This window comes from Hypanus sabinus, chromosome 17 (assembly GCF_030144855.1).
Source record: "Hypanus sabinus isolate sHypSab1 chromosome 17, sHypSab1.hap1, whole genome shotgun sequence".
Classification (NCBI taxonomy): domain Eukaryota; kingdom Metazoa; phylum Chordata; class Chondrichthyes; order Myliobatiformes; family Dasyatidae; genus Hypanus; species Hypanus sabinus.
The window spans coordinates 41,717,504-41,742,527 of record NC_082722.1 but is presented as its reverse complement, the minus strand read 5'-3'; the positions used below and the strand labels follow the sequence as shown (position 1 = coordinate 41,742,527).

At 38.9% G+C, this 25,024-nt stretch overlaps 1 protein-coding gene across 4 annotated transcripts in view; it reads left to right on the top strand.

The window, feature by feature from the left end:
- The window catches only part of phkb (phosphorylase kinase, beta), a 291,164-nt gene extending 272,429 nt beyond the window's left edge, over positions 1-18,735 (top strand). For 2 of the 4 annotated variants that reach the window (XM_059992921.1, XM_059992919.1), the window contains 6 exons: positions 431-633; positions 3,810-3,944; positions 13,293-13,422; positions 14,354-14,461; positions 16,640-16,780; positions 18,193-18,734. In XM_059992921.1, the coding sequence (XP_059848904.1) occupies positions 431-633; positions 3,810-3,944; positions 13,293-13,422; positions 14,354-14,461; positions 16,640-16,780; positions 18,193-18,327 (852 nt within the window). In that variant the 3' untranslated portion in view covers positions 18,328-18,734. Of the gene's footprint in view, positions 1-430; positions 634-3,809; positions 3,945-5,299; positions 5,530-13,292; positions 13,423-14,353; positions 14,462-16,639; positions 16,781-18,192 lie in introns of those variants that run through there. The other 2 variants (XM_059992920.1, XM_059992922.1) reach the window with 2 other exon arrangements.
- The last annotated feature ends 6,289 nt before the right edge of the window (positions 18,736-25,024 follow it).

The following is a 25,024-nucleotide window of genomic DNA, read 5'->3' as shown; positions in this document are numbered from 1 at the left end:
AATGTGCATGGTATGCTGCAATGTGCTAAAAGCTTTTAGCTGCCACCATTTAGGTGCTGTCATTGTTGAAATAGTCACTCGCACACATAGAGATGTGCACAATTTCTTAAAATCATAAAATGATTCTGAAAACAAAAATGAAAAATTATTTGGTATATTTAAACTTGCCCTAGTAGTTTTAGTGTTTGTAGCCTTTAAGTGTGTAAAATTTAGTTCATTTTCTGTGTGTTACAGATGAATTTTCTATATAAATATTACAGAAGAAATGCTTATTTTTCTTGTTGGTGTGAGCTTGTATCATTTGAAAAAGATCTACAAATGCTATTGTACTAGATTTTAAAATATTATAAGATATTATATTTTAAAATTCAGTTCACTGTATTATACTTCCACGCTACTCCGTCCACTTCACTGATTTTGTTCATAACAGGTGACGATTGGGGTATTTGGTCAAGAGGAAGAAGTTATTTCAAACCCATTATCGCCAGCAGAAATAAAGAACATTGTCTTTAATAAATGCGCCAAACATGATGTGAGGGATGCAGTGCTTCAACAAGAGCTTGTCATTCATATTGGTTGGCTTATCTCTACTTCTCCAGAACTCTTCCATGGCATGCTGAAATTGAGAATTGGGTATGTGATTGTGTATTATTTATCTTTGAAGCAAATCACTTTTGAGATTGAAACTGATTTTATTTTAAAGCGTAGGCGTCAAAGATTCATGAATAATAGTTGGCCATAGTTTGCTTTGGATTGAATACTGTTAAACTTGCCAAGTTTGTCACTTGATCTCAATATTTTGCAGTGTAATTGTTGAAAATATGGGCTGATAACACCACAGTCACTTGGGAACTAAAGTACAGGGGAAGCAACAGTGTATCATTCAGGATTCATTCATTTTGTGCAAATTTAACTGGATTCAAACAAGCTGTCTTGTATTGCTGGAGACCAGCTTCAACTTTCTGAGACTATTGTAGTTAATCTCTACTGTTTTCAAACTCTGTATTGTTACCTTGCCAAATCTTAATTCATGTATTTAAAATCCCAGTGACCCAATGGAAGTTATACTTGGTGTTTTTTCAAAGTTGCTGAGTCCTTCTAAGTAGGACTTGCATCAGCAAGGTAGCTCATGGTGGAACCATAAGGGTAGATGATTACACTTTCATTTCGTAAGACCAAGACTAGAAAACATTTCAGGAAGGACTATGGAAAATCTGCATTTGAGTTCATGGGAAGACAACAGTGCCATGGTATTATCACTGGATTAATAATCTAGGTACCCAGGGCAATGCAGATGGGTTTGAATTTCACCACGCAGATGGTGATGAATTCAAATTTGATTTCTGAAATTGACCATGAAAATGATTGCCGGTTATTGTGAAGATCCATCTGGTTCACTAAAGTCCTGTAGAGAATGCAATCTGCCATTTTTCCCTGGTATAGCATACACATAACTCCAAACCTACAGCTATGTGATTCACCCTCAACTGCCCTGTGAAATGGCCTAGAAAGTTATTCAGTTGTAACAAACTACTAAATAGCCTCAAAAAAATGGAACCGAATGGATCTCCTGGAATTTACCCTGGCACTAGAAACAATGGCAAAACTATCTTGTCAACTTGTGCAGTTCTCCTTACCAATATATGGCCAAAATTGGGAGATCCATCTACCAAACATGTCAAGCAACAGCCTGATATTGTCACACTCGCAGAATTATTCCTTACAGTCAGTGTCCCAGATACCACCATCACCATCCCTGGTTATGCCCTGTCCCACCATCAGAGCCGGCTCAACAGAGGTAGAAGTGTGGTGGTATATAGTAGAGAGGAAAAGTTCTCAGAATCCTCGCCATTGACTTTTAGATCCCACAAAATCTCATAGCATCAGGTTAAACTCAAGCAAGAAAACCTGCTGACTACCATCTATCCTATTTCCTCCCACCTCAGTGCATCCCCTGGAGTAAAGTGGAAACACTCAGAACAGAGAGGAGATGAATGTACTCAGGGTGTCCATCACCAAGAGCACAACTACTGATCAAGCTGGCTGAGGGCTGACTGACATTGCTGTTATATTGCAGTGGTGAGAGACCCAACAAGAGGAAAAACCTTCTTGATCTCATCCTCGCCAATCTACCTATCATGAATGCATCCACAGTATCTGTAGGAGTGACCACCACCCAGTCATGGAGACAAAATATCGTCTTCATAGTGTTACGCACTTCATTGTGTTGTGGGGCACAACTGCCATGCTAAATGGGCCATACTGCAAACAGATGGACATCCATGAGGTGCTGTGGGCCATCAGCTGCAGCAAAACTGTTCTCACCGGCAGTCTGTAATCTGTACCCCCAGTCAACCATCACCATTAAATCGGGTGGTCAGTATACAGAACTGGATTGACGGGTAGCAAGTAATACCCGTGCCACGCAGCCACTAGGCAATAAGAATGGCGCTGTCATCACTGAATTCCCCACTATCAATATCCAGGGTGTTACCATTGAGCAGAAACTGATCTGGAGTAGTCCTACTCACCATGCCTGAAAGCCACACGCCATCTGACTTGGACATATATTGCTGTTCATCCACTGTCACTGGTAAAAATTCTGGAATTCTCTCCCTAAAAGTATTACGGGTCAACAAGTGCAGCAGTTTAAGAATTGAGCACACCACCACCTTCTCAAATGCTATCTGAGCATATGAAGCACTCATCCTTTGAATGAATAAATTCAAGGAGACTGACTGATGTAAACTGCTCAGCTGCACATTGATGCTATATTTTAAAACTTTGACGAAGAGCATTACCATACAATGTAGCATGGACTGACAGGCCTTATAAATTTATTTACCATAGGTGCAGAGGTATTGGTCCTCTCCGAGCATAGAAGGGTTGAAGGTACAAAATGATCAGATGATATGTCCTTCAATGAGGAGAGCCAGTTCTATTGATCATCAAATGCCCATATGCAATATATCAACTGGTGCACAACCACCCACAGCCTTTATAGTAGGACTGTGAGGTGTAATACTCACTTTAAGTAGATAAAGTGGTTGATGCACATCTTTAATAGATTGGCAAAAAACCTCAGCACTGGCCTGATTTGTATCACTGATTTGTCCAAAATGTTCTCCATCACAGTAGTATGATGTGGAAAGAAATGAAAGCAAAGTGCGTTAAATATTCCCTTGCTCCTCTGCAATTCTTCACAGTTTCTCCTTGTATCTAAAATTCTAACATCAGCCAAGAATTTTGAATTGGTAAGTTTTGAATTGTCATATTTGCTGCCCTCAAGCAACCATTCATCAATACTTTGCCATCTTATTCCAATCCCCAGCCAAGTCCTAGAGTATTAAAGGATTGAGGGTATTGATGACCTTGGCATAATACAGTAAAAATAATCATCATAATCCTGTTGACTATTTCAGGTTTTCAATATGTAGCTAAGGTAGTGTCAAATAATGTATTGTTAAGTAATGTTTACAAATGATGACAGAAAGATATATGATGATTTAAGATAATGTCAAAGATTGAAAGATCTTAATAAATTCCAAATGGCATAATTTCTCATCATTTTATTATTCCCACTTCAAGTTCTGATAACATCAAAGTAGTCCAACATAGTGGGTATTAACAAAGCTGCCAGTAAAAGTACATAGAGTTGATCTATAATCGTAGCACAGGTCAATGTTCTTTGAATTTTAAAATCTGCTTCATTTTGATGTTTAGATACAGTTGCTCAATTCAATGTCATGTTCTTTTATCTATATGGTGGTGAGTGATGTCAGAAGTCTGAGTTTTCTCATCTATTTCAGATGGATCATCCACGCCATGAAACATGCTCTTAAGATTCGAGGTGAGGATCTATCCACGGATTATCTGTACCAGATGTCACCAAGTGATGTTAAAAAGCTTTTACTGGATGTTCTGCAGCCTGGTGAAATGGAAAGGTAATCTGAAACAGCGAAGTAATATTGTAGACTGAATATCATCAGAGATACTAATCTAAATATTATACTGCTACGCTTTAATGACATTAAACCAAAATTGAGGATTGTGCAATCTTTCGGAAGTGACTGAAAGTCAAGATCTCCATTTCCAAGGTACACAGAAAAACATTACTGGGTTTCCCTGTGTAACGCTGTCTTGAAATTGATATTGTCAGTCCCTAATGGTGTGTTCTAAGTTCATGCAGCTGTCAGCATTTAGCTTCACAAATGCAATCTTTGCAGACAGCCCTTAATGGGGCATACCACGAAACAGGCATCACTCGCAGCTTCAGAGGAGTATTGTTCCTGAATGAATAATGCTGTTTTGATGCAGGGAGGCGGTGATTTTTTCTGAAGGGGTCAGAAGATCTCAATAGGTTAATGTAAAACATTAAATGGAAATTGAAAAATTGCATTACTTCAAATGCAAATTATTTATTTCTTACGAAGTTTTGAATTAAAAGGAAATTAATTTTGTCCATTATGGTTATAATTACTGGGTTCATCAGCAAAAAGAGCCTATCAAATACACTTTAGAACTACATTATCAGTTTATCATCAATATGAACTACTTTTAGCTACCAGTCTCCTCCTTCATTGAGTGACTTGTAGCTGTCCTGGATCCACATGGGAAATAATTGACTGGCAAATTGAATACGGAATCATAGCACAAGAAAAAGGTCGACCATGTTCATGCTGATTACAGAGTATTTGTCTATACTTTATCTATCAACATAAGGCCTAGAGCCCAATATCCACTAGTGGTACCAGCTTCCTTGGATGTCTCATCAAGTCCTGGGGATTCCTATTTAATTTCACTAAAGCTTCTAATATGTCCTTTTTAATGATAACCTTTTCTAGAATTTCTCTGCCCACTGTATATCCTCAGAAAAGTGATCACCCTCTTTTTTTTTTGTTCCCAACTCTACCCATAGGGCTTAATTTAAAGACCATTCTTGGGTATTTATTTATTGAGATACAGTGCGGAGTAGACCCTTCCGGCCATTTGAGCTATGCTGTCCAGCAGTCCCCCAATCACAAGGCACTTAGCCACACATTGCTTTGCAACGACACTGGTGCCAAGCTGTATCAGCCCTTGCCCTTCCCTTGGACAACGTCGGTGGCGTGGAGAGGGGAAGGCCTGCAGCTTGGACAACTGCCGGTCTCCCATACAACCCTGCCCAGGCCTGCGCCCTGGAGACTTTCCAAGGCACAAATCCATGGTGTCTCGAGTCTAACAGATGCCTATTTATTTAATCACAGGACAATTTACAGTGACCAATTAACCTACCAACCGGTATATCTTTGGACTGTAGGAGGAAACCAGAGCACCCGGAGGAAACCCACGCGGTCATGAGAAGAACATGCAAGCTCCTTACAGGCAGCAACAGGAATCCTTCCTCAGTATCTCATTGATGGTTTCCTGAATCAATAGTGCAATGCCACCTCTCTTTTACATCTCCCCAAGTGGCACCTGAATGTTCAATGTTGTTGCTGCTCCTGCGCTTTTTTCAACAAAGTGTCTTTATCAGAAACAAAATCATTTTCATGTATGTACTGATCATGTATGGATCAGTATTCTTAATTTCACATAACTTACCGGTCAAACTTCTTGCATTGAAACAGACGCATTTTAACCTTGTTTTCCTCCCGTGTGTCTTCACATACACATGCCTAGAAAGGGGGCACAGTAGCATAGTGGCTAACACAACGCTTTTACAGTACCAGTGACCCAGGTTCAATTCTTGCCATTGTCTGTAAGGAGTTTGTAGGTCTTCCCTGTGACTTCCATGTCCTCCAATCTCCTCCCACGGTCCAAAGATGTACCAGTTAATTGATCACTGTCATTTGTCCCGTGATTACTCTAGGGTTATGCTGGGTGGCGTGGTTCGAAGGGCTGTAAGGACCAATTCCACACTGCATGTCATGTCAGTAAGTAAATAAATATTCAGGCTTATTAGACAGGCTTAGTTTTCCTTCAATATTCAAATGCATCAAGGCTCTCCCCTCTGCCCCACATCGTGTCTGCATCTTCTCTGTGTCCCATTCCCTCCCTTGCCAAATGAGTTTAAACCCCTCAGCAGCAATGGCAAACCTCCCATATATACAAATCCACTTTCCACAAAAATAGAACCAGTGGCCCAGTGATACAAAGCTCTCTCTCCCATAGAATCACTTTAGCTACATATTCATTCAACTTATCCAAATGTCCCTAAACGCACATGAGTATATGGCACTAAAGCTCAATAACTAATTACCTGGTTACCAAAGATAATTAGATTAATTTTGATTATATCAGCAATGTGTATGTCAGTATTAGGTGAAAGAATGAACTCAGAAGTTATAAAATAATGCCGGGATTTGTCGAGATATAAAATAAAAATCACCCCTTTAACACCTTGAAAATGATAGCATGTAGATCACTAAAGTAAACCAACATATATTTATCTTAGATAAGTCTACATAAGATTGTTTTCTGAAAGCTTTTACTTGAATGGTTTTTGTGGCTGGAAAGGTAAGATAACAAATGTTATTACAAAAAATCTCCCCTTAAGCTTAAAATACTTATGCTGAGACTGTAAACCTCTCAGTTGTTCAATCAGAAAGTACAAAAGTACCTCAGCTTCTGCTTGAATAACAGTGCTGATGACTGCTTCATATTGATTAGTCAGATATTTTTACTCTCACAAATGAAATTATTGGCTAAAATTTTGTGGTCAGCGTTGAAAGGATTGCTTGCCACTAACTTTAGTACAAGCTTGTTTAGTGGGCTCGCTAACACTGATTCCCTCTATTTCTACATGACAGGAATTAAACACTTGTTCCTCAAACATAGCAAAATCAACAGTCAAGCTAAACAGACAATCAGATTGAAGAGTTCTGAAAGCCAGAAAACCAGCAACTGAAAAACTCAGATTAAACTTTAATTTTTAATTGGAATATATGCAAAAGATCATGTTGCAAGTTCACACAGCAACAGAACTTTAAAAGTGATTGCCACCAACTTGGGAGTCGCTTTTGACCAGAACTTTAATTGCTAGATAAATATTGTGCATGCAAGGCATGTTGTTCTATGGTGGGTTATCAAACCCGTGATTTCCACCCCCTCCCCAAGTCTTTCTACCATCTATAATGTTGATGGAATATCTTTCTTTTATGAGATGGATAAATTGCCAGAAATTCTGACAACACATAGAATGAAAACAGCTCATTCATCCCTTCTTCTACCTGTAAGCCACGTCCACATTATGTATATAATGTCCACCTAATGCAATGTAACAAGTATGGTAGCATAGTCCAAAGACTTAAGTGCAAACTTCACTATGGCAGTTGGCAAATTTTTCATAAATGAAGCAAACTTATTTGTTAATGCTGCATGGTAACCGTGGAACTATTAGATTGTTACTGAAACAACAGGGCTTTTATAACATCCATCAGAGATTACCTGGTCTGGCCGATGTATGACTCGAAACCTGTGAATGTGTCTTCTCAGTCAAGTACCAGAAGGATTGGACAATAAATGTTTTAGAGCAGCTGGTAGTTGAGCCCACTAGGGGACTAGCTATTCTGTATTGGGTGTTCTGCAATGAACCAGAATTGATTAAAGAGTGTAAGGTAAAAGAACTCTTAGGCACAAGTGATAATATGATAGAATTCACCCTGAAATTTGAGAAGGAGAAGCTAAAGTCAGATGTATCAGTTTTTAGTGGAGTAACGGGAATTACAGAGGCATGAGAGAGGAGTTAGCCAAAATTGATTGGAAAAGAACACTGGCAAGGATGAAGTTAGAGCAGCAATAGCTGGAATTTCTCAAAGCAATTCGGAAGGCATAGGATATATGCATCCCATTGAGGAATGAGTACTCTGAAGGCAAGATGACATGACCATGGCTAACAAGAGAAGTCAGAGCCAACATAAAAGCCAAAGAGAGGACATATAATAGGGCAAAAATTAGTGGGAAGTTAGGGGACTGGGATGCTTTGAAAAAGCATTAGAAGGCAACTAAGAAAGTCATTAAGAAAAGATGGAATACGCAATTAAGCTAGCCAATAGTAAAGTGGATACCAAAAGTTTCTTCAGATGCATAAAGTGTAAAAGAGAGTCGAGAACGAATACTGGACTGTTGGAAAATGATGTTGCAGAGTTAGTAATAGGGGACAAGGAATCGGCAGATGAGCTGAATAAGTATTTTGCATCAATCTTCACTGTGGAAGACATTAGCAGTATGGTGAAGATCCAGAACATCAGGCATCAGAAGTGTGTGAAGTTGCCATTACTGGAGAGAAGATTCTTGGGAAAATGAATGATCTGAAGGTAGATAAGTCACCTGAACCATTTGGTGTACACCGCAGAGTTTTAAAAAAGGTGGCTGAAAAGGTTGTGGAGGCATTAGTAATGGTCTGTCAAGAATCACTAAATTCTGGAATGGTTCTGTAAGACTGAAAAATTGCAAAGGTCACTCTGACCTTCCAGAAGGGAGCGTGGCAGAAGGAAAGAAACTATAGGCCAGTTAGTCTGACCTCATTGGTTGAGAAGATATTGGAATCGATTGTTAAGGATGTGGTTTCAGGGTACTTGGAGGTACATGATAAAATAGGCTATAGTTAGCATAGTTAACTCAAGAGAAAACCTTGCCTGACAAATCTGTTGGAATTCTTTGACAAAATAACAAGCAGGATAGACAAAAGTGAATTGGTGAATGGTGTGTACTTGGATTTTCAAAAGGCCTTTGACAAGGTGCTACACAAGGCTACTTAACAAGTTAAGAGCCCATGGTATTACGGGAAGGATACTAACATGGATAAAGCAGTGGCGGATTGGCAGGAGGCAAAGAGCGGGAGTATAGGGAGCCTTTTCTGACTAGCTCAGGCATGGGCAAACTACGGCCTGGGGGCCATATGCGGCCCGTTAAGCTTTTTAATCCGGCCCGCAGAACTTGATGAAATTATATTAATAAACCTTGTTAACGTTTTTTCCCCGCAATTCTGGCGTTTTCCCAATAGATGACGCACTCTATATACATTTGTGGCAACCCATTTCCTGGCACATCCGAACCGGCTCACAATTAGCCAGCGTTCCGGCTAAGGGAGATAGCCTACGGGGGTTTGCGAGCACAGAGCTTTGGAGCCTCTGCGCCACGGGGGGCAGGTTGAGGGAGGCTTAAAAGTGAGGCTGGGGATTTCGAATAAAGTTTTTTTCTTCGACTGCAGTTACCGACTCCGTGTCGTAATTTTACCGCTGCATGTAGCACACCGCTACACATTGACCTTTGTTGAGGTGCAGCGTATTACTTCACATTTGCGCTTTACTCTTTGTTCGGCTCGACCTATTTGTGTGAACAGGCGTTCAGCGTCATGAACATCAACAAAGCCAGCCACAGATCCAAGTTAACTGACCAACACCTCAGATCCATCCTGAGAATCGCCACAACAAAACTAAATCCAGACTTTGATGCGCTGGCTAAAAAGGGAGACCAACACCACTGTTCCCACTGAAATTAAAAATAAGTTTCTTCGTTGTGTTATGTAAAAAATCCATTTGAAAATATTTTTTTCAATAAGCCTTACATGTTACATGTCATTTCTGTTAAGTGATGGACATGAGTAGTGCGCAGGTGCACGTACGTTCTCAAAATAAATAATGCACTCCAGATCAAATAACGCGCTCCGCATACTGGCGCGCTGTCACTGTTCTGTCCTTGTGCTGGTCGTTGTTGAGTTTTGGCACAGGGGACAATTGAATAAGAAGGAGCAGGACAAGTAGACCTGCATCTCCTACCGTTTTTGAAATAAAGACAGGCAGGAGGAGAGTGATGATGATAATATCTTGAAGGATAACAGAATTTTCAGTGCTTTAAAATAATAACTGTTACTATTAAAAAAAGCTGTATTTTATTCATTTAATTTTCAGTGTTTTAAAAGTCATTTCAATAAATAGCTAAATACCATGGGACTTCAAAGACAGATATTTTGTTGTAATGCATTTGTTCATTTTCAATTGAAATTAAAGCACATGTTTTCTACATATCCCATGATATTTTATTTTCTCTTATGAGGTGTATTACCAAAACACTCCGTCCATCTGCTCCTGGTCCGGCCCCCCGGTCAAATTTTAGAACCCAGGTCAAAAAGTTTGCCCACCCCTGGTCTAGCTGCTGGTGACGAGTGGTGTTTCACAGGCTCTCTGTTGGGACCAATTCTTTTTACATTATAATGACTTGGAAGATGGAATTGCTGTCTTTGTTGCAAAGATTGCGGGTGAAACAAAGATAGGTGGAGGGACAGACAGTTTTGAGGAAGTAGAGCAGCTACAGAAGGACTTAGACAGATTAGGAGAATGGGCAAAAAAATGGCAGAAGTATCTGGTCATGCACTTTGGTAGAAAAAATAAAATCATTAACTATTTCCTAAGTGGAGAGAAAATTTTAAAAATCTGAGTTGCAAAGGGACTTGGGAGTCATGTGCAGGATTCCCTAAAGGTTAATTAACAAGTTGAGTCAGTGGTGAGGAAGGCAAATGCAATATTTGCATTCATTTCAAGAGGATTAAAAAAGAAAAGAAAGGATGTAATGTTGAGGATTGATAAAGCATTGGTGAGGCCTTTCTTGGAGTATTGTGAGCAGTTTTGGGCCCCTTATCTTAGAAAGGATATGCTAATACTAGAGAGGGTTCAGAAGAGTTTCATGAAAATTATTCCAGAATTGAACGGTCTGTGATATGAAGAACATTTGATGGCTCTGGGCTTGTACTCATTGGAATTCAGAAGAATGCAAGGTGACCTAATTGAAAACTATCAAATGTTGAAGGGCCTCAATAGCGTGGATGTGGAGAGGATGTTTCCTGTGGTGGGAGAGTCTAAGACCAGAGGACACAGCCTCAAAACAGAGGATCATCCTTTTAAAATGCAGATAAGGACAAATTCCTTTAGCCAGATAGTGCTGAATCTGTGGAATTCTTTACTACAGGCAGCTGTGGAGGCCATGTCTTTATGTATATTTAAGGCAGAGTTTGATAGATTCTTGACTGGTCAGGGCATGAAGGGATATGGGGAGAAAGCAGGAGACTGGGGCTGAGAGGGAAAGTGATGAAATGGCAGAGCAGACTCAATGGGCCAAATGACCTATTTCTGCTCCAGTGTCTTATGGTCTTATCAGCTACAATAATTTTGTCTAAGTTAGATACCATCTTGGTTTGGGAATATTATTAGCATTATTTCATCATCAAAATACTGGAATTCCATTCCTAGTAGCTATTCTTTAGTTCTGCCAAAGCAAAGGCTGTTGCATTTCAGGGACCACGTTCTCAAAGGGGCCTATAGGTGGCCAGTTAATGCTGCTCATATCCTACAAGTGAATTTTACTCAGTACTCATGCAGCAACTATAGCTTAAAATGTTAAATGTTTTTATTGTGAGCATACTGTGTAAAAGTTGTAGTTCACACAACTGATTGTGTCTAGCATGCTACAATTATGCACTCTGTAGAGGAACAGCCAGTTGATAACAGAAACATCTGGATATTTTTGTTTGAACATATATGCGGACACCAGACGGTGCTGTCAGATTTACAGGGGGATGGCAGTGAGCACTGACATTCTTGCCAAGATTACAACTACAGTTCCAGGCTGTGGTTCAGTTGATAAAGAATAGGAATAAGATTAGAGTCCTGCATCAATCCTGCAGCTAGGTGCTCCCGGCTATTGAATAACACTTTATATGTCTGTTCATTGTTTAGTCGGAATGATAGTTATTTGACCATTCTGCTCTCTAATTAGGCATTTGATGTCTTGCTTCCTCAACTTGGGTTCTGCTTCATTTAGGAGAAATAAAATATAGAAATTTAAACATACATTAACTATGTGTATCTTTAAACATCTTGCTGTTTGAAATTACACCCATACTTCATACTTGTACTTTTATGATATTTTGTAACAATAATTAATCTAGCAAGTATTGTAGGAAAGAACCTTTTCTATTTTAAGTAACTTGTGAAGGATTTCCAATTCAGAGAGCAAAATTAATGAAGTTCTTTTTTATCCAACTATTGGACTGGGTGCAGCCTGCAGTTCTGAAAGGCTGCTGACATGTAAGTCTTGGAGATTAGAGACAGATGATGATGTACATGTCACTTTGCTGTCTGCTTACTCCAGTAGCTGATTATGATTCCATTTTCCTCATGGGATTGCAGTTCTCTCCACATAAATTGCAGAATTAAGGTGAAATATTTTGTCTGTGAAAGCTCCCTGAATGTTATGTCTCGACAATGGAGGTTTCAGCAGCTTTGTAAGTCATAATTATTCTCCAACAGCCTTTCTGGCCCTATAGTCTTATATGTGGAGTCTGACTTTCAAAGAAACTTGTTTCAAAATTCCACAATCTCTTCATTTAAAAAGTTTTAAAATATGTTATTGTTAACTTTTCAGCATCTATTTTAATGCCATGTATGTCCAATCTTAATGTTGACCTTGGTAAAATATCTGTCAAATTAGTTTAAAATTCTTGGATTGCACAGTGAGTACCCTATTGTGCATTAACTGACCAATCTGCTTAAAGACGTCTTTCTTCCTGGGTGCCAAAGATGCCCTTCAGTTGGCATATGATTGCAACTGATGCCAGGAAAGGAATCGCGGAGATTAGCCGATCTTTATGGGCAGCATTCTTTAATTTTGAGTAATGACATTTCACTATTGAAGGTGAAGTTTATATCCTTGTTATATCTTCATCAGCGTATCACCTTTGTTTTACTTTCCAGCAGCCCTTTAACCACCTTGAGTAAAATTACTAAGTAATGTGCATCTCTACTGAAACTAGCTGTTAAAACTCTCATCATGAAGGGCCCTCACATCTAGAAAAGAACAAAAGGCTTCATCCTACTCAGCTCGAGTAAATGCAATACCAAGTTAAAGCGAAGAAATAAATACACAAAACCCTGTTCCAAACATATTTTATTTTGCGTTGTTGGATTTTCAAAATACACTTACAGTTATTGTGATAAAATTGTTGTATGTGCAAATATAACAATGACTTATAGAAAGCAGAGTGCAAGGTTTCAAATGGAAACTTTTCTTTTAGTTACAGTTCTTTTGATCCATGTGAAAGAAATTGGTATTTCTTTACATTAACACTGTGAATGGCTTTTCTGTCCTGAGTTTTATTTTATACATTTCACTCATAGCGTTTGTGAATCATCCTGGATTAAAAATGCAATGAAGTATGAAATTCATATTCTTATGAATTATGTAGTAATTTCACATATGGATGTTAAATATCAATGGGCGTACATAATAATTAGAGAGCATTTTTTCTCCTTTAGGTCATGGCTGAACAGGCGTCATCTTGATGGCTCCTTAAACCGTACTCCAAAGGGTTTTTATGACAGAGTATGGCAGATTCTGGAAAGAACACCAGAGGGCATCAAAGTGACTGGAAAACACCTGCCCCAAGTAATTGTTTAAATGAAACAAATATTATTTTCATGTAATTTCAAACCATCTTCAAATGCGGCATATCGATGAAGAAAACAAGTTCCAAATGACAAGGCTGGAAATTTTCATTATTGCAATTAGGACAGTCTGTATCTATGTACTTGCCTTTTAAACCACATTACTGGTGATGGCCTGTTTTTCAGGAGGAGTCAAACTATGTGGCCCATTTTTAGTAGATTTCGACTTCCATCATCGATTCCATTTGAAGAGCAAGAACGAGCAAACTATACGGGCTGCAGCAGATCTCAGAACCCACACCTGACGTGATATTGGTGCCAGTCCCCAAACATGTTTCTAAAATGGCAGCTTGATGTATAATATGCATTACCTCCTGATAAATTATAGAATAAACCTTTAAATTCTAAAAAAAAAGTCTACCTGCAGACATAGCAACGGAACACCAAAAATATACCTGCATTTCCAATACGTATTACTTGTTGCTATGGCACAAATGACAGGAAACATATGTAACTTAATGCTGTAATTTGCATCCAATTAGAATACATCTCCATATTTTAGGGACATTTACTCTCTGGCTCTGTCTAGTCATTTCTTGTGAAGAATCTCAGAAGAGCATGGTGATGCGTTTAAAATCAAAAGGGTGGCTTATTGCCTATCTGCTGAATTTACACTGAGACGGATGAGTAGCTACAAAGGAAAACCTGCCATATTTTGTCTTTTTTAGAACAATCCACAAATACTGAAAGAGTTACACTGCAATGGATGATCATTTTAATTAGAAAATAAGAAACTGAAAGTTTAGTACAGTTTGTGAAAACTGAGTTGATAGCTTACCAAAATGATAAATGAATATTAATTTCTATAAGTGCTAGAGAAATTATGTTGTTTTCCATCAGGAGAAATGTTTCTCTCTGTTTCCTTTCTGCAGCAACCAACTTTGTCAGATATGACCATGTACGAGATGAACTTTTCTCTCCTCGTGGAAGACACATTACAAGACATCATACAGCCTGAATATCGACAGATCGTTGTTGAGGTACTGATCAGTATCTTATTTTAGCCCATCCAAAATTGCCAACATCTCAGCATCTGTATATATATTTAAGCTGTGATAAGGAAGCATGTTTTGCATAAATTTATAAAATAAATCCTTAATGATCTACTTGGCTGTAAATCTCAAACCTGACTTGACCACAGCCAAACCAAGCCTGGAGACTAAAAGTTTATTGCACATCTGACCTTGTCTTTGTCATAAATACTTGATTCTGGAAAAATCCCATTTCAAGCATGCGATCCAGCATTCATGCAGAGAAATTTTTTTTTATTAAAATGTGGCTACTGCATTTAAATAAAGCACTGAGGTAGCCCACACTGCCATAGTCCAATCAAGAACACAAACTTATTTCTTTCTTCCCCAGCTCACAGTTTCATCAGACTCAAACTGAGCAGTCCATGCTCTACTACAGATCAAATTAAATAATAATGGTAGGGTGCTGAAAATGTTAGTCTGGAATTGAGTGTTATTGAATGTTAGATAGTGGCAAAGTTCACAGAGTGAAATTCTTTGGCCTATTATCCATATGCCAAGTCATTGATAGAACTGTTATAGTCCTGTATTTTATTTTTCAATTCGCTTTCAAATGTTATTACTGAGTCTGCTTTGGCCACCTTTTTAGTGTATTTGAGATAACAGCAGTTCACTGTGTAAAAAGAAATGTTTCCCTGGTTTTGTCAGTAATCACATTGAATCCAAGCCTTTGTTCTTCTGTATGCACCCAGCCAAAGCCATTCCTGGCTCTGAATGCCTCTGTCAAATCTCCTCTTAACCTTGCCTGCTGTAAAGAGAACACTAGCTTCTTGTGTCATAATTGATAATTCATCATGGTGCCCTTCTCTTCTGTACTCTCTCTAAAACTTTACCTTCCTTCCTGAAATATGGTGGCTAGGCTGAACTCTAATTGAGGCCAAACCCGAATTTCATAAAAAGTTATCCTAACTTTTGAGGTTCCATATCTCTGTTCCTCTATTGATTTTGGACACTTCTGTCAAATCTCATAATGCATAACCAAACCTTTCTATCCTCTCCATTTGTTCTTATAACTTCAAAGATGCTTGCAGCTACTTCTGTTCCATCATCTCATAGACCACTTAATTCCTATTGTCTCCTTGTCTTCCTACCAAAATTGCTTCGCTATTTCATATCCATTTATTCCACCAGTCTGTGCCTACTGGAAGGGATCTACGAGCTAAGACTCCACATGAGAATAAACTTGATGCATCATCCACATTAAGCTCATCTAATTGATTAATTTCATTATTCATAATCAGATTTAGCAACAGCTCTGCTAATGAAATGAAATGAGGCCAGACATGAATGATTAAGATACTTTTTTTCCACAGTACTGTGTAAGGAACAGCATTCAATCCACGTGAAAACTTTGCATAATTGTACAAAATAGGAATCACTCCATTCTACAATTGCATAAGATAAAACTAAATGCAAATTATTGCTCGGCTTTATTTCACACAAAAGTAAGCATATAGAGTAATAAGCTCCAATCATATAATTAGCTGACACAATCAATTTTCAAGGCATAATAAGGGACATGCTGTGCTAGCCTGGATCAGTAGGTCACCTTGACTCACTTTTGCTTCAAATAGTCAGGCACTGGAAGTAACTGAAAGCTCAAGAGCCAGTCCAAAAGGCTTCCTTCTGTGCTGCATGTAAAACAGAGACTAGAATTTTAAAATGCTGTATCGTTTCTGCAGTATTTTGTTTTTGGATATCCAGTGATTTACTAACTCTCACATCCAATCTGATTCAGTCATTTCTGTTTGAAAATAGAGATCAGTTCACTCCCTTTGAATATTCAATTAGCATTCAGTAGGGGTACTTGAATCTAATGACATCCTTCCCAAACCCTCACCCGGTTCCCATCTGATCCCACCCATTCCTTGTGAAAGGTAGGTGTCATAAAGCTACACCTTTGTGTCACTTCTACAATGGAAGTGATGTAGAAAATATGTGTGGTGATTACAGTCAACTTAAATGGACAGGTGCTCTTCTCCACCTCATTCCCCCCTCTGCCTCACCACCGTCACCACCAGAGAAGGTTTGATAACACATGTTGGAGTGAAGTAATTTGAATATATATTTTCTTTGAGGATTTTATAATGGTGTTTTAGAAATAATATTCAGTTATTTTTGATGCAGTTGCTTATGGTAGTTTCTGCTGTGTTGGAACGCAATCCCGAACTTGAGTTTACTGCTGAAGTTAATTTGGACAATCTGGTCAAAAGCGCTTTTGACGAGTTTAAGGATGACAAAAGAAGGCTGGAGAATGTTGAAATTAAAGTAAGTACACTTCACATTTAAATTGTAAATATGGTGAGTTTTTGCTAAATTGCGCTATTTTTCTGTCAGTATAATTTGCCTAAAGTAGGCAGATAGCCCGTACAAAGGAAGACAAATTCAATTCTAAATTACTTTTGGTACAGCTCAAGTTATCATTGGATCCAGATATGCTAATTACTGACAAGTTGCTGAAACCACCAATCACCTGCCTTCAAACCCTGTTCTGTCTAGGATGGGTGTGCTCCTCAGCTCAAGCGAACAGTGGTCAAGTGGCTGTTGACTTCCACTCAAGAGTCACAAACTTCCACACAGTTAGATACATAAAAGTCAGCAAATTTAATTGGAGCATCATCCGTGATTATTTTTCCTAATCAGAAATGTATTGGACAACATGCTGGACCCACCTGCAAGTAGTCTCAGTCTAGACAGCCACTTCTACAGTCTATCAATCTAGAACTCTGAGGTTGTGTAGGGGTTGAATGAGAACAGATTATATTTGGACACTTCAATTTGCTTACGCTTTTCTGCAGAAAATATTAATGAGCAAACAAAATGTGCACCAACTATTTACTATTACAGATCAAATAACTATATCGTGCAGAAGAAATTATGACTAGACACCTTCACCACTCTTTCAAAAGAGACAACAAAAGCAGTATAGATGGGTTGTGACCCCACTTAAAGTCCAAATTTTAGTTTCAACCTGAGACCAAATTCTGTCACACCAATCTCAACCTCATCATTAATCCACAAAGGGGATGCTGTTATGATGTGACAGACTGACTTCAACCTAGCTGAGGCCAGGCAGCAGTTCTCAAACATCTCCTCTTACCTTTCCCACCTATCACCTCCCAGCTACTTACTTCATTCCCCTCCCCCATCCAATGTGATTCATCTATCACCTTCTAGCTTGTCTTCCTTCCACTCCCCCCACCACCTTATTCTGGCATCTTTCCCCTTCATTTCCAGTCCTGATGAATGGTCTTGTCCCAAAACGTCGAATACCTACTCATTTCCATGGATACTGCCTGACCTGCTGAGTCCCTCCAGCATTTTGTGTGTGTTGCTCTGGATCTGCAGCATCTCTTTCGTCTGTGTACATACATCCTGATGAGTGTAATAAGGTAAAGGATCCTCATTATACCCTGTTCCTTTACCTCATTATAGTCAGCAGGTAGAGAAGAACAGAGTTAAAGTGTTCAGTTCATCAGAGAGGTTTTGAATTTCTTTTGTTTCCTTGAGTCCTGCATGTGCAGTAAGCAAGGAACCCCGATATATTTCAAGGTCTTTGAGATGTCTAAGCTAGAGCTGCCAAACATTGGTTGCTCCATTTCTGAATCTTATCTCCATTAGAATGAAAGAAAAGGTAGTATTGGGTCTTGTCACCTTATTTATATTGTATTTATTCACAGGACATGACCAATTTCTACAATACTCATCCATTGGGTATAAGAGGAACATCCAGCTACTTGATGAAGGCTGTGATGAACACATTACTTGAGGGTGAGGTTAGATCAGGCCCAGATGATCCCTGTGTGATATGTTAAAGAAAATGTAGAAGAGTATGCATGTACAGATGATTTCTGTGTGTGAATGCATGTTCATACCATGATATCGCTCAATGTAATTCGAGACACATACATCAGTTTGCCAGGTTTCAGCTGTTTTTGTGCAATAAGTATGATTTCATTAAACTGATGATGTATTCTCTAGAGACAAGAAAGTGAGCTAATTTAAATGTTGTTGCATGTGTATGAAAGAAATTATACTTGATAAATGAAACATTATTTTACACTGTTTAGTGAGTGTGGTGCTTTATATAAAGTTAAGCTATTTGCTGTAAAATCTTTAGAATTTGCATGTGCACCAATGTGACATGCTATAATTGTTCAATAAAAATGGGTTGTTTAAAACTAGATATTATAAATCTATATTTGAAAATTTTGTGTGTCAATTTATGATTTGTTGTCATAAGACATTCTCTAATTTAAAAATCTGAAGTGTTTTATAAATGCTTCATTCACAAAAATACATAGCAAGTGAGCAGAAAATTTGAGAGTACTTTTTTCTTTTTTATTCACTGGTCTTATTTTCAGAATTTCTCCTGATTCTCTCTGTAGGTGAACAACTGCATCTCAGTTTATTTCCAGGTCTCTGTGATTGCTGAGCTAAACAGTGCACCCTGCTGGAAAGCAGTGGTTCTTCCTCTTTAGAAAAGATCCAAGATTCAAAGCATATTCATTATCAAGGAATATATAAATTATACACCTTGAAATTTGTCTGCGTACAGGCAGCCACAAAGCAAGAAACCCAAATCTGAAACCCATAAAAAACCTACAAATCATGTAAACAATAGAAACAAGCCAACAGATTCCAAACCAGACAGAGTCCCCAGATCTGCTCCTAGAGCAGCTGGAATAATACCAAGCTTCAGTCCCAGATCATCATATCAGCAGGTTAAAAGCACAGAGCAGCTAGGTCAGTTCACAGTCCCGGTGCCACAGAGAAAGGAATAAACATTCGCAGAAGAGTGCACAAAAGCAGCCTAGCCCTTGGATACTATCTGAACACATGAACAGAATGGCAGGAACATGTACCCAGATACAGTGAAATGCTTGCCTTGCAATTTTTTATAGATCAAACCTTTACATAGTGCATTGAGCTAGAATAAGGTGAAACTGCAGAAAAAGTTATAACTGCATCTCTTGCTCACCAGTGAGTGTGGTGCAATATATCACCATCCTAGTACACTGGACAACAAAGATATTGCTTCCTAAATACTGTTAGGTGCATCTTATGGATTTTGAGTTGCTGATCATGAAAATCACCGTGAAATTTCCTTATCACGCACCATTTTTTTTAAATTGCCTATGTTTACAATTTCAATTTATAATTCAAATTAATTGAAATGTTGCCCGCAATGTAAGCTGAAAAGTTTTCTACCTTGTCCCGGCATGCCTGGGCATGCTTAGGCAGGATGGATACTGCATGGCTTTAGAAAGGCTTTAAATTTCTGAGAAAGATTTCAATTTTAAGGCAGATGTTTCCCAGAATAAATTATGCCAAGATTAAGGAAAACACTTTTGTTAGTCCATAAATCAAGCAGGTCATCAAGACAGACAGTTTGAAGAACTTCTAGTGGAACTGGAGAAAATCACATGGAAGGTATTCAAGGATGTTGTTGAAAATTTTCTTGGCAACCACGGAGCACCCAACTGCGTGCAGCTGGTTGACAACATGTCACTAAATATTAATTTACTACATTCCCATGTAGATTTCTTCCCTGCAATTCTTGAAACTGTCATTGACGAGCAAGATGAAAAGTTTCACCAGGACATTGCGGGAATGGATAGACAGTATCAGGGCAACTGGAATCCATGAGTGCTGGGTGATTATTCTTGGGACACTTAAGCGAGAAGACACAGAGTACAAATGATAATCATTAACAAAACATTTTTAACTTAGTTGAACTACTGCGAAGTGTCAGTGCAGTTATGCAATTAAACACATTATATTCAATAAAAGTTAGTTTCTTATTTCACCAAATTCCTATGTGATACAAGTAATCTGAAATTATATTTGTGTTCAGCTTCATGGTCTGTCATAAGCAATTTCAGAGGAAGCAGCACTTTCAAAAACACTTATTCTGTGTTATCAGTAACCGTATATTTTTAAAAATTTATTCATTTTGTGAGATTAAACTTTCCTGGCAAGGTAAACATTCATTGCTTAACCCTATTTGTATTTCTGAAGGTGGTGTAGGGGCTCACAACTGACGTTGGGCAGGGAATTCCATAATTGAGAGCCAACAATGATGCTGTGTTGGTGATATATTTCTATTTCAAGATAGCATACAACTTAGGGTACCTGCATGAGGTACCACCTTATGTACCTGGTGTACGTGAATGCAGATCCCAAGGTACTGAAGAGTCCTTCATGCAAGTAACTGCAATGAAATTTTTATTTGGAGCACTGCAACCATTTCGTGACTCCACTGTGTGGAGTGACTGAATATTTAGAGTAGTTGATGTGTCAATCAAGTGGTATGAAATGTTTTATAATCATCAAGGATTGCCCTCACTTCTGACCTTGTGATGGAAGCAGCTCAAGATATTGCTCCAATGTACTGACTTGAGTAATTCCTACAGTAATGCTCAAAGGCTGTATTGATTGACTTTCAACAACCACAGTCATTAAATAAGGCATGACTCCAACTATTGGACATCATGGATCCTCAAGTCCACACCTGGACAAATGCTACCTTCATGTCAACTTTTCTATACTAAAAAAAATGAAATAAAAGACTGCAGCCAATTTTAGAAAGACATTTGAATTATTCTCTCTTTGCTCTCTGAGACTTTAATCAAGATCTAGAAGAGCACACTATCCATCCTCTATCAGTAGCTTTTTTTTTAATCACTCATTCTTCCCATCAACATACAGGTACTCTTGTTATTGGAAATACAGAAAAGTTGAATACCTGCAAAAACATTCCATTCATCAGATACTCTAAAGTGATAAAGACTTCCTACTGCACTTTAATTATCATATCCTTCGATTTTTATGACTGTAAAATTCTATTTATATTCCAATAGTAATATATTCCATCAGATTGCAGTCTCAAGGTAAACTATTACAATAAAATTGTACCTTAACTGGTTTGTCATCTAAACTTGAATCAAGACTCCTTTGCTCCAGTGATTTATTGATTCTATGGAATTCAACTGCATATATATCCATCAGAACCTTAATAAGATCATTTCTAAACTGCCTTCCTTTACTTTGTTTCTTAAATATGTTATATCCTGCAATATCAAGTTGCCAGTTCCATTCTCTTTATTCCATATTTCACTCTTTCTTTCCATTTACAGATTATTGCCTCCGGTTCATCCTTTGCTATATCAAGTTCATATTTATTACTTTTGCATTTAGATTTTTTTAATCTTTATGTAGCCAAGAACTTACTAAGTTCTGTCCATTCATGTTAACCTTCCTTTAGTTTCTCCTTTATTCCCTCGTACTGATTCCTTTATTATGAAATTTCTCTCCCTTCTCTCAGCAGCCTTTCCATAATTTAAAATGTTATTTACTGCTCTACTTCTCTTTTCTGCTAGGACCATGACCTCTGTATACTTAATGATAAAACTTTATTCTGTCCCAGAGCCCATTACAGTGCTTTAAAAAATATATCCCCTTCGTCGGAAGCATTTCTTTCAGTCACATGTTGGTTTCTTTATTTTTTTCTGTCACAATGTGAATTTATACGTGACCTCAATCATCACTTTAAATTCAAGTAAAGGCCTGCTTTTCAACTTAGTTCTGAAACCCGAATACTTCTTTAGTGCGATTGACTATATCTTTGGTTAGAAAGCAAAAATACAGTAAATCCTGGAAATCTGAAATAGAAATTGAAGATTTTGGTCAGAAGGGGTGTATGGGGAGAGAAATGTGTTAAAGGTTTAGATCAGATGTCTTAATTCAGAATTGATATGAATGTGGAGGCTGGTGACCTCTCAGAGAAAAGAATAGCACAGGAACAGGCCCTTCAGCCCACAATGTCTGTACCTGCATAAGATCTACGTCTCTTCATTCTGTACGTTCGTGCCCCTGTCTAAATGTCTGTTAATCAGTAAGTGGGAACCCTTGCTCCAAGTGGAAGGGCAGAAAGCAGCAGAGCAGGAAATGGGACTGTGGCATTTCAGTGCTTTGCTAATGATGGTGGAGATGAAACCATATTTAAGGAAAAACAAAGGTGTGTCTGGTGTACCAGCAGGGAAAGAATCATTATGAGAACAGGAGCCAGAGAAGTCGGTAGAATGTATGGAGTCTAATATATGAAACAAGATGGTGGGACATAAGCATAGAAAATCTACAGCAGAATACAGGCCCTTCAGCCCATAATGCTGTGCCAAACATGTACTTACTATAGAAATTACCTTGGGTTACCCATAACCCTCTATTCTTCTCAGCTCCATGTACCTATCCAGGAGTCGCTTAAAAGACCCCATCGTATCCGCCTCCACCACTGTCACCAGCAGCCCATTCCACGCACTCGCCACTCTCTGCATAAAAAATTTGCCCCCGACATCTCCTCTGTACCAACTTCCAAGCACCTTTAAATTGTATCCTCTCGTGTTAGCCATTTCAGCCTTGGGGGAAAAGCTTCTGACTATCCACATGATCAATGTTTTTCATCGTCTTATGCACCTCTATCAGGTCACCTTTCATCCTCTGCCACTCCCAAGGGGAAAAGGCCAAGTTCACTCAACCTATTCTCATAAGGCATGCTCCCCAATCCAGGAAATGTCCTTGTAAATCTCCTCTACACCCTTTCTATAGTTTCCACATCCTTCCTGTCATGAGGTGACCAGCTCTGAGCACAGTACTCCAAGTGGGGTCTGACCAGGGTCCTATATAACTGCAACATTACCTCTTGGCTCTTAAACTCAAACCCACAATTGATGAAAGCCAATACACCGTATGCCTTCTTAACTACAGAGTAAACCTGCGCAGCAACTTTGAGTGTACTTAGGACTCAAACCCCAAGATCCCTCTGATCCTCCACACTGCCAGGAGTCTTATCATTAATACTATATTCTGCCATCATGTTTGACCTACCAAAATGAACCACCTCACACTTATCTGGGTTAAGCTCCATCTGGCACTTCTCAGCCCAGTCTTGCATCCTATCAATGTCCCATTGTAACCTCTGACAGCCCTCCATACTATCCACAACACCTCCAACCTTTGTGTCATCAGCAAATTTACTAACCCATCCCTCCACTTCCTCATCCAGGTCATTTATAAACATCGCAAAGAGTAAGAGTCCCAGAACAGATCCCTGAGACACACCACTGGTCACTGACCTCCATGCAGAATATGACCTGTCTACAATCACTCTTTGCCTTCTGTGAGCAAGCCAATTCTGGATCCACAAAGCAAGGTCCCCATAGATCCCATGCTTCCTTACTTTCTCAATAAGCTTTGCATGGGGTACCTTATCAAATGCCTTGCTGAAATCCATATACACTACATCTACTGCTCTACCTTCATCAATGTGTTTAGTCACATCTTCAAAAAATTCAATCAGGCTCGTAAGGCACGACCTGCCTTTGACAAAGTCATGCTGACTATCCCTAATCATATTATGCCTCTCCAAATGTTCATAAATCTTTTCCATCAACTTACCAACTACTGAAGTAAGACTCACTGGTCTATAATTTCATGGGCTATCTCTACTCTTTTTTTGAATAAGAGAACAACATCTGCAACCCTCCAATCCGCCGGAACTTCTCCCATCCCCATTGATGATGCAAAGGTCATTCCCAGAGGCTCAGCAATCTCCTCCCTCACCTCCCACAGTAGCCTGAGGTAAATCTCATTCGGTCCCAGTGACTTATCCAACTTGATGCTTTCCAAAAGCTCCAGCACATCCTCTTTCTTATATGCTTAAGCTTTTCAATCCACTGTAAGTCATCCCTACAATCACCAAGATCCTTTTCGATAGTGAATACTGAAGCAAAATATTCATTAATTATCTCTGCTATCTCCTCTGGTTCCATACACACTTTTCCACTGTCACACTTGATTGACCTCTGTCACTACCTAGTTTTTTTAACTTTTCGCAAGCTTTTCTTCTTAACTAGATTTCCAATGGCCTTTGTACCCCATGGTTCCTTTCCCCTACCATCCTTTCCCTGTCTCATTGGAATGTACCTATGCAGAACACCATGCAAATATCCCCTGAATATATGCCACATTTCTGCCATACATTTCCTTGAGAACATCTGTCCCCAATTTATGCTTCCAAGTTCCTGCCTGATAGCTTCATATTTCCCCTTACTCCAATTAAACGTTTTCCTAACTTGTCTGTTCCTATCCCTCTCCAATGCTTTGGTAAAGGAGATAGAATTGCTCTGCCACTGCCACTGCCACTGCCAAAATGCTCTGCCACTGAGAGACCTGTCCCTGTTACTATCGAGTGGTCTATAAAAGACACCCAGTAGAGATATTGACCTCACTTCCACCCACAGAGACTCTGTAGACAATCCCTCCATGACTTCCTCCTTTTCTGCAGATGTGACACTCTCTCTGATCCCCCCACCTCTTTTGCCTCCCTCCCTGTCCTTTCTGAAACATCTAGAGCCTGGCACTCAAAGTAACCATTCCTGTCCCTAGCCTTTCAAGTCTCTGTAATGGCCACAACATTATAGCTTCAAGTACTGATCCACGCTCTAAGCTCAT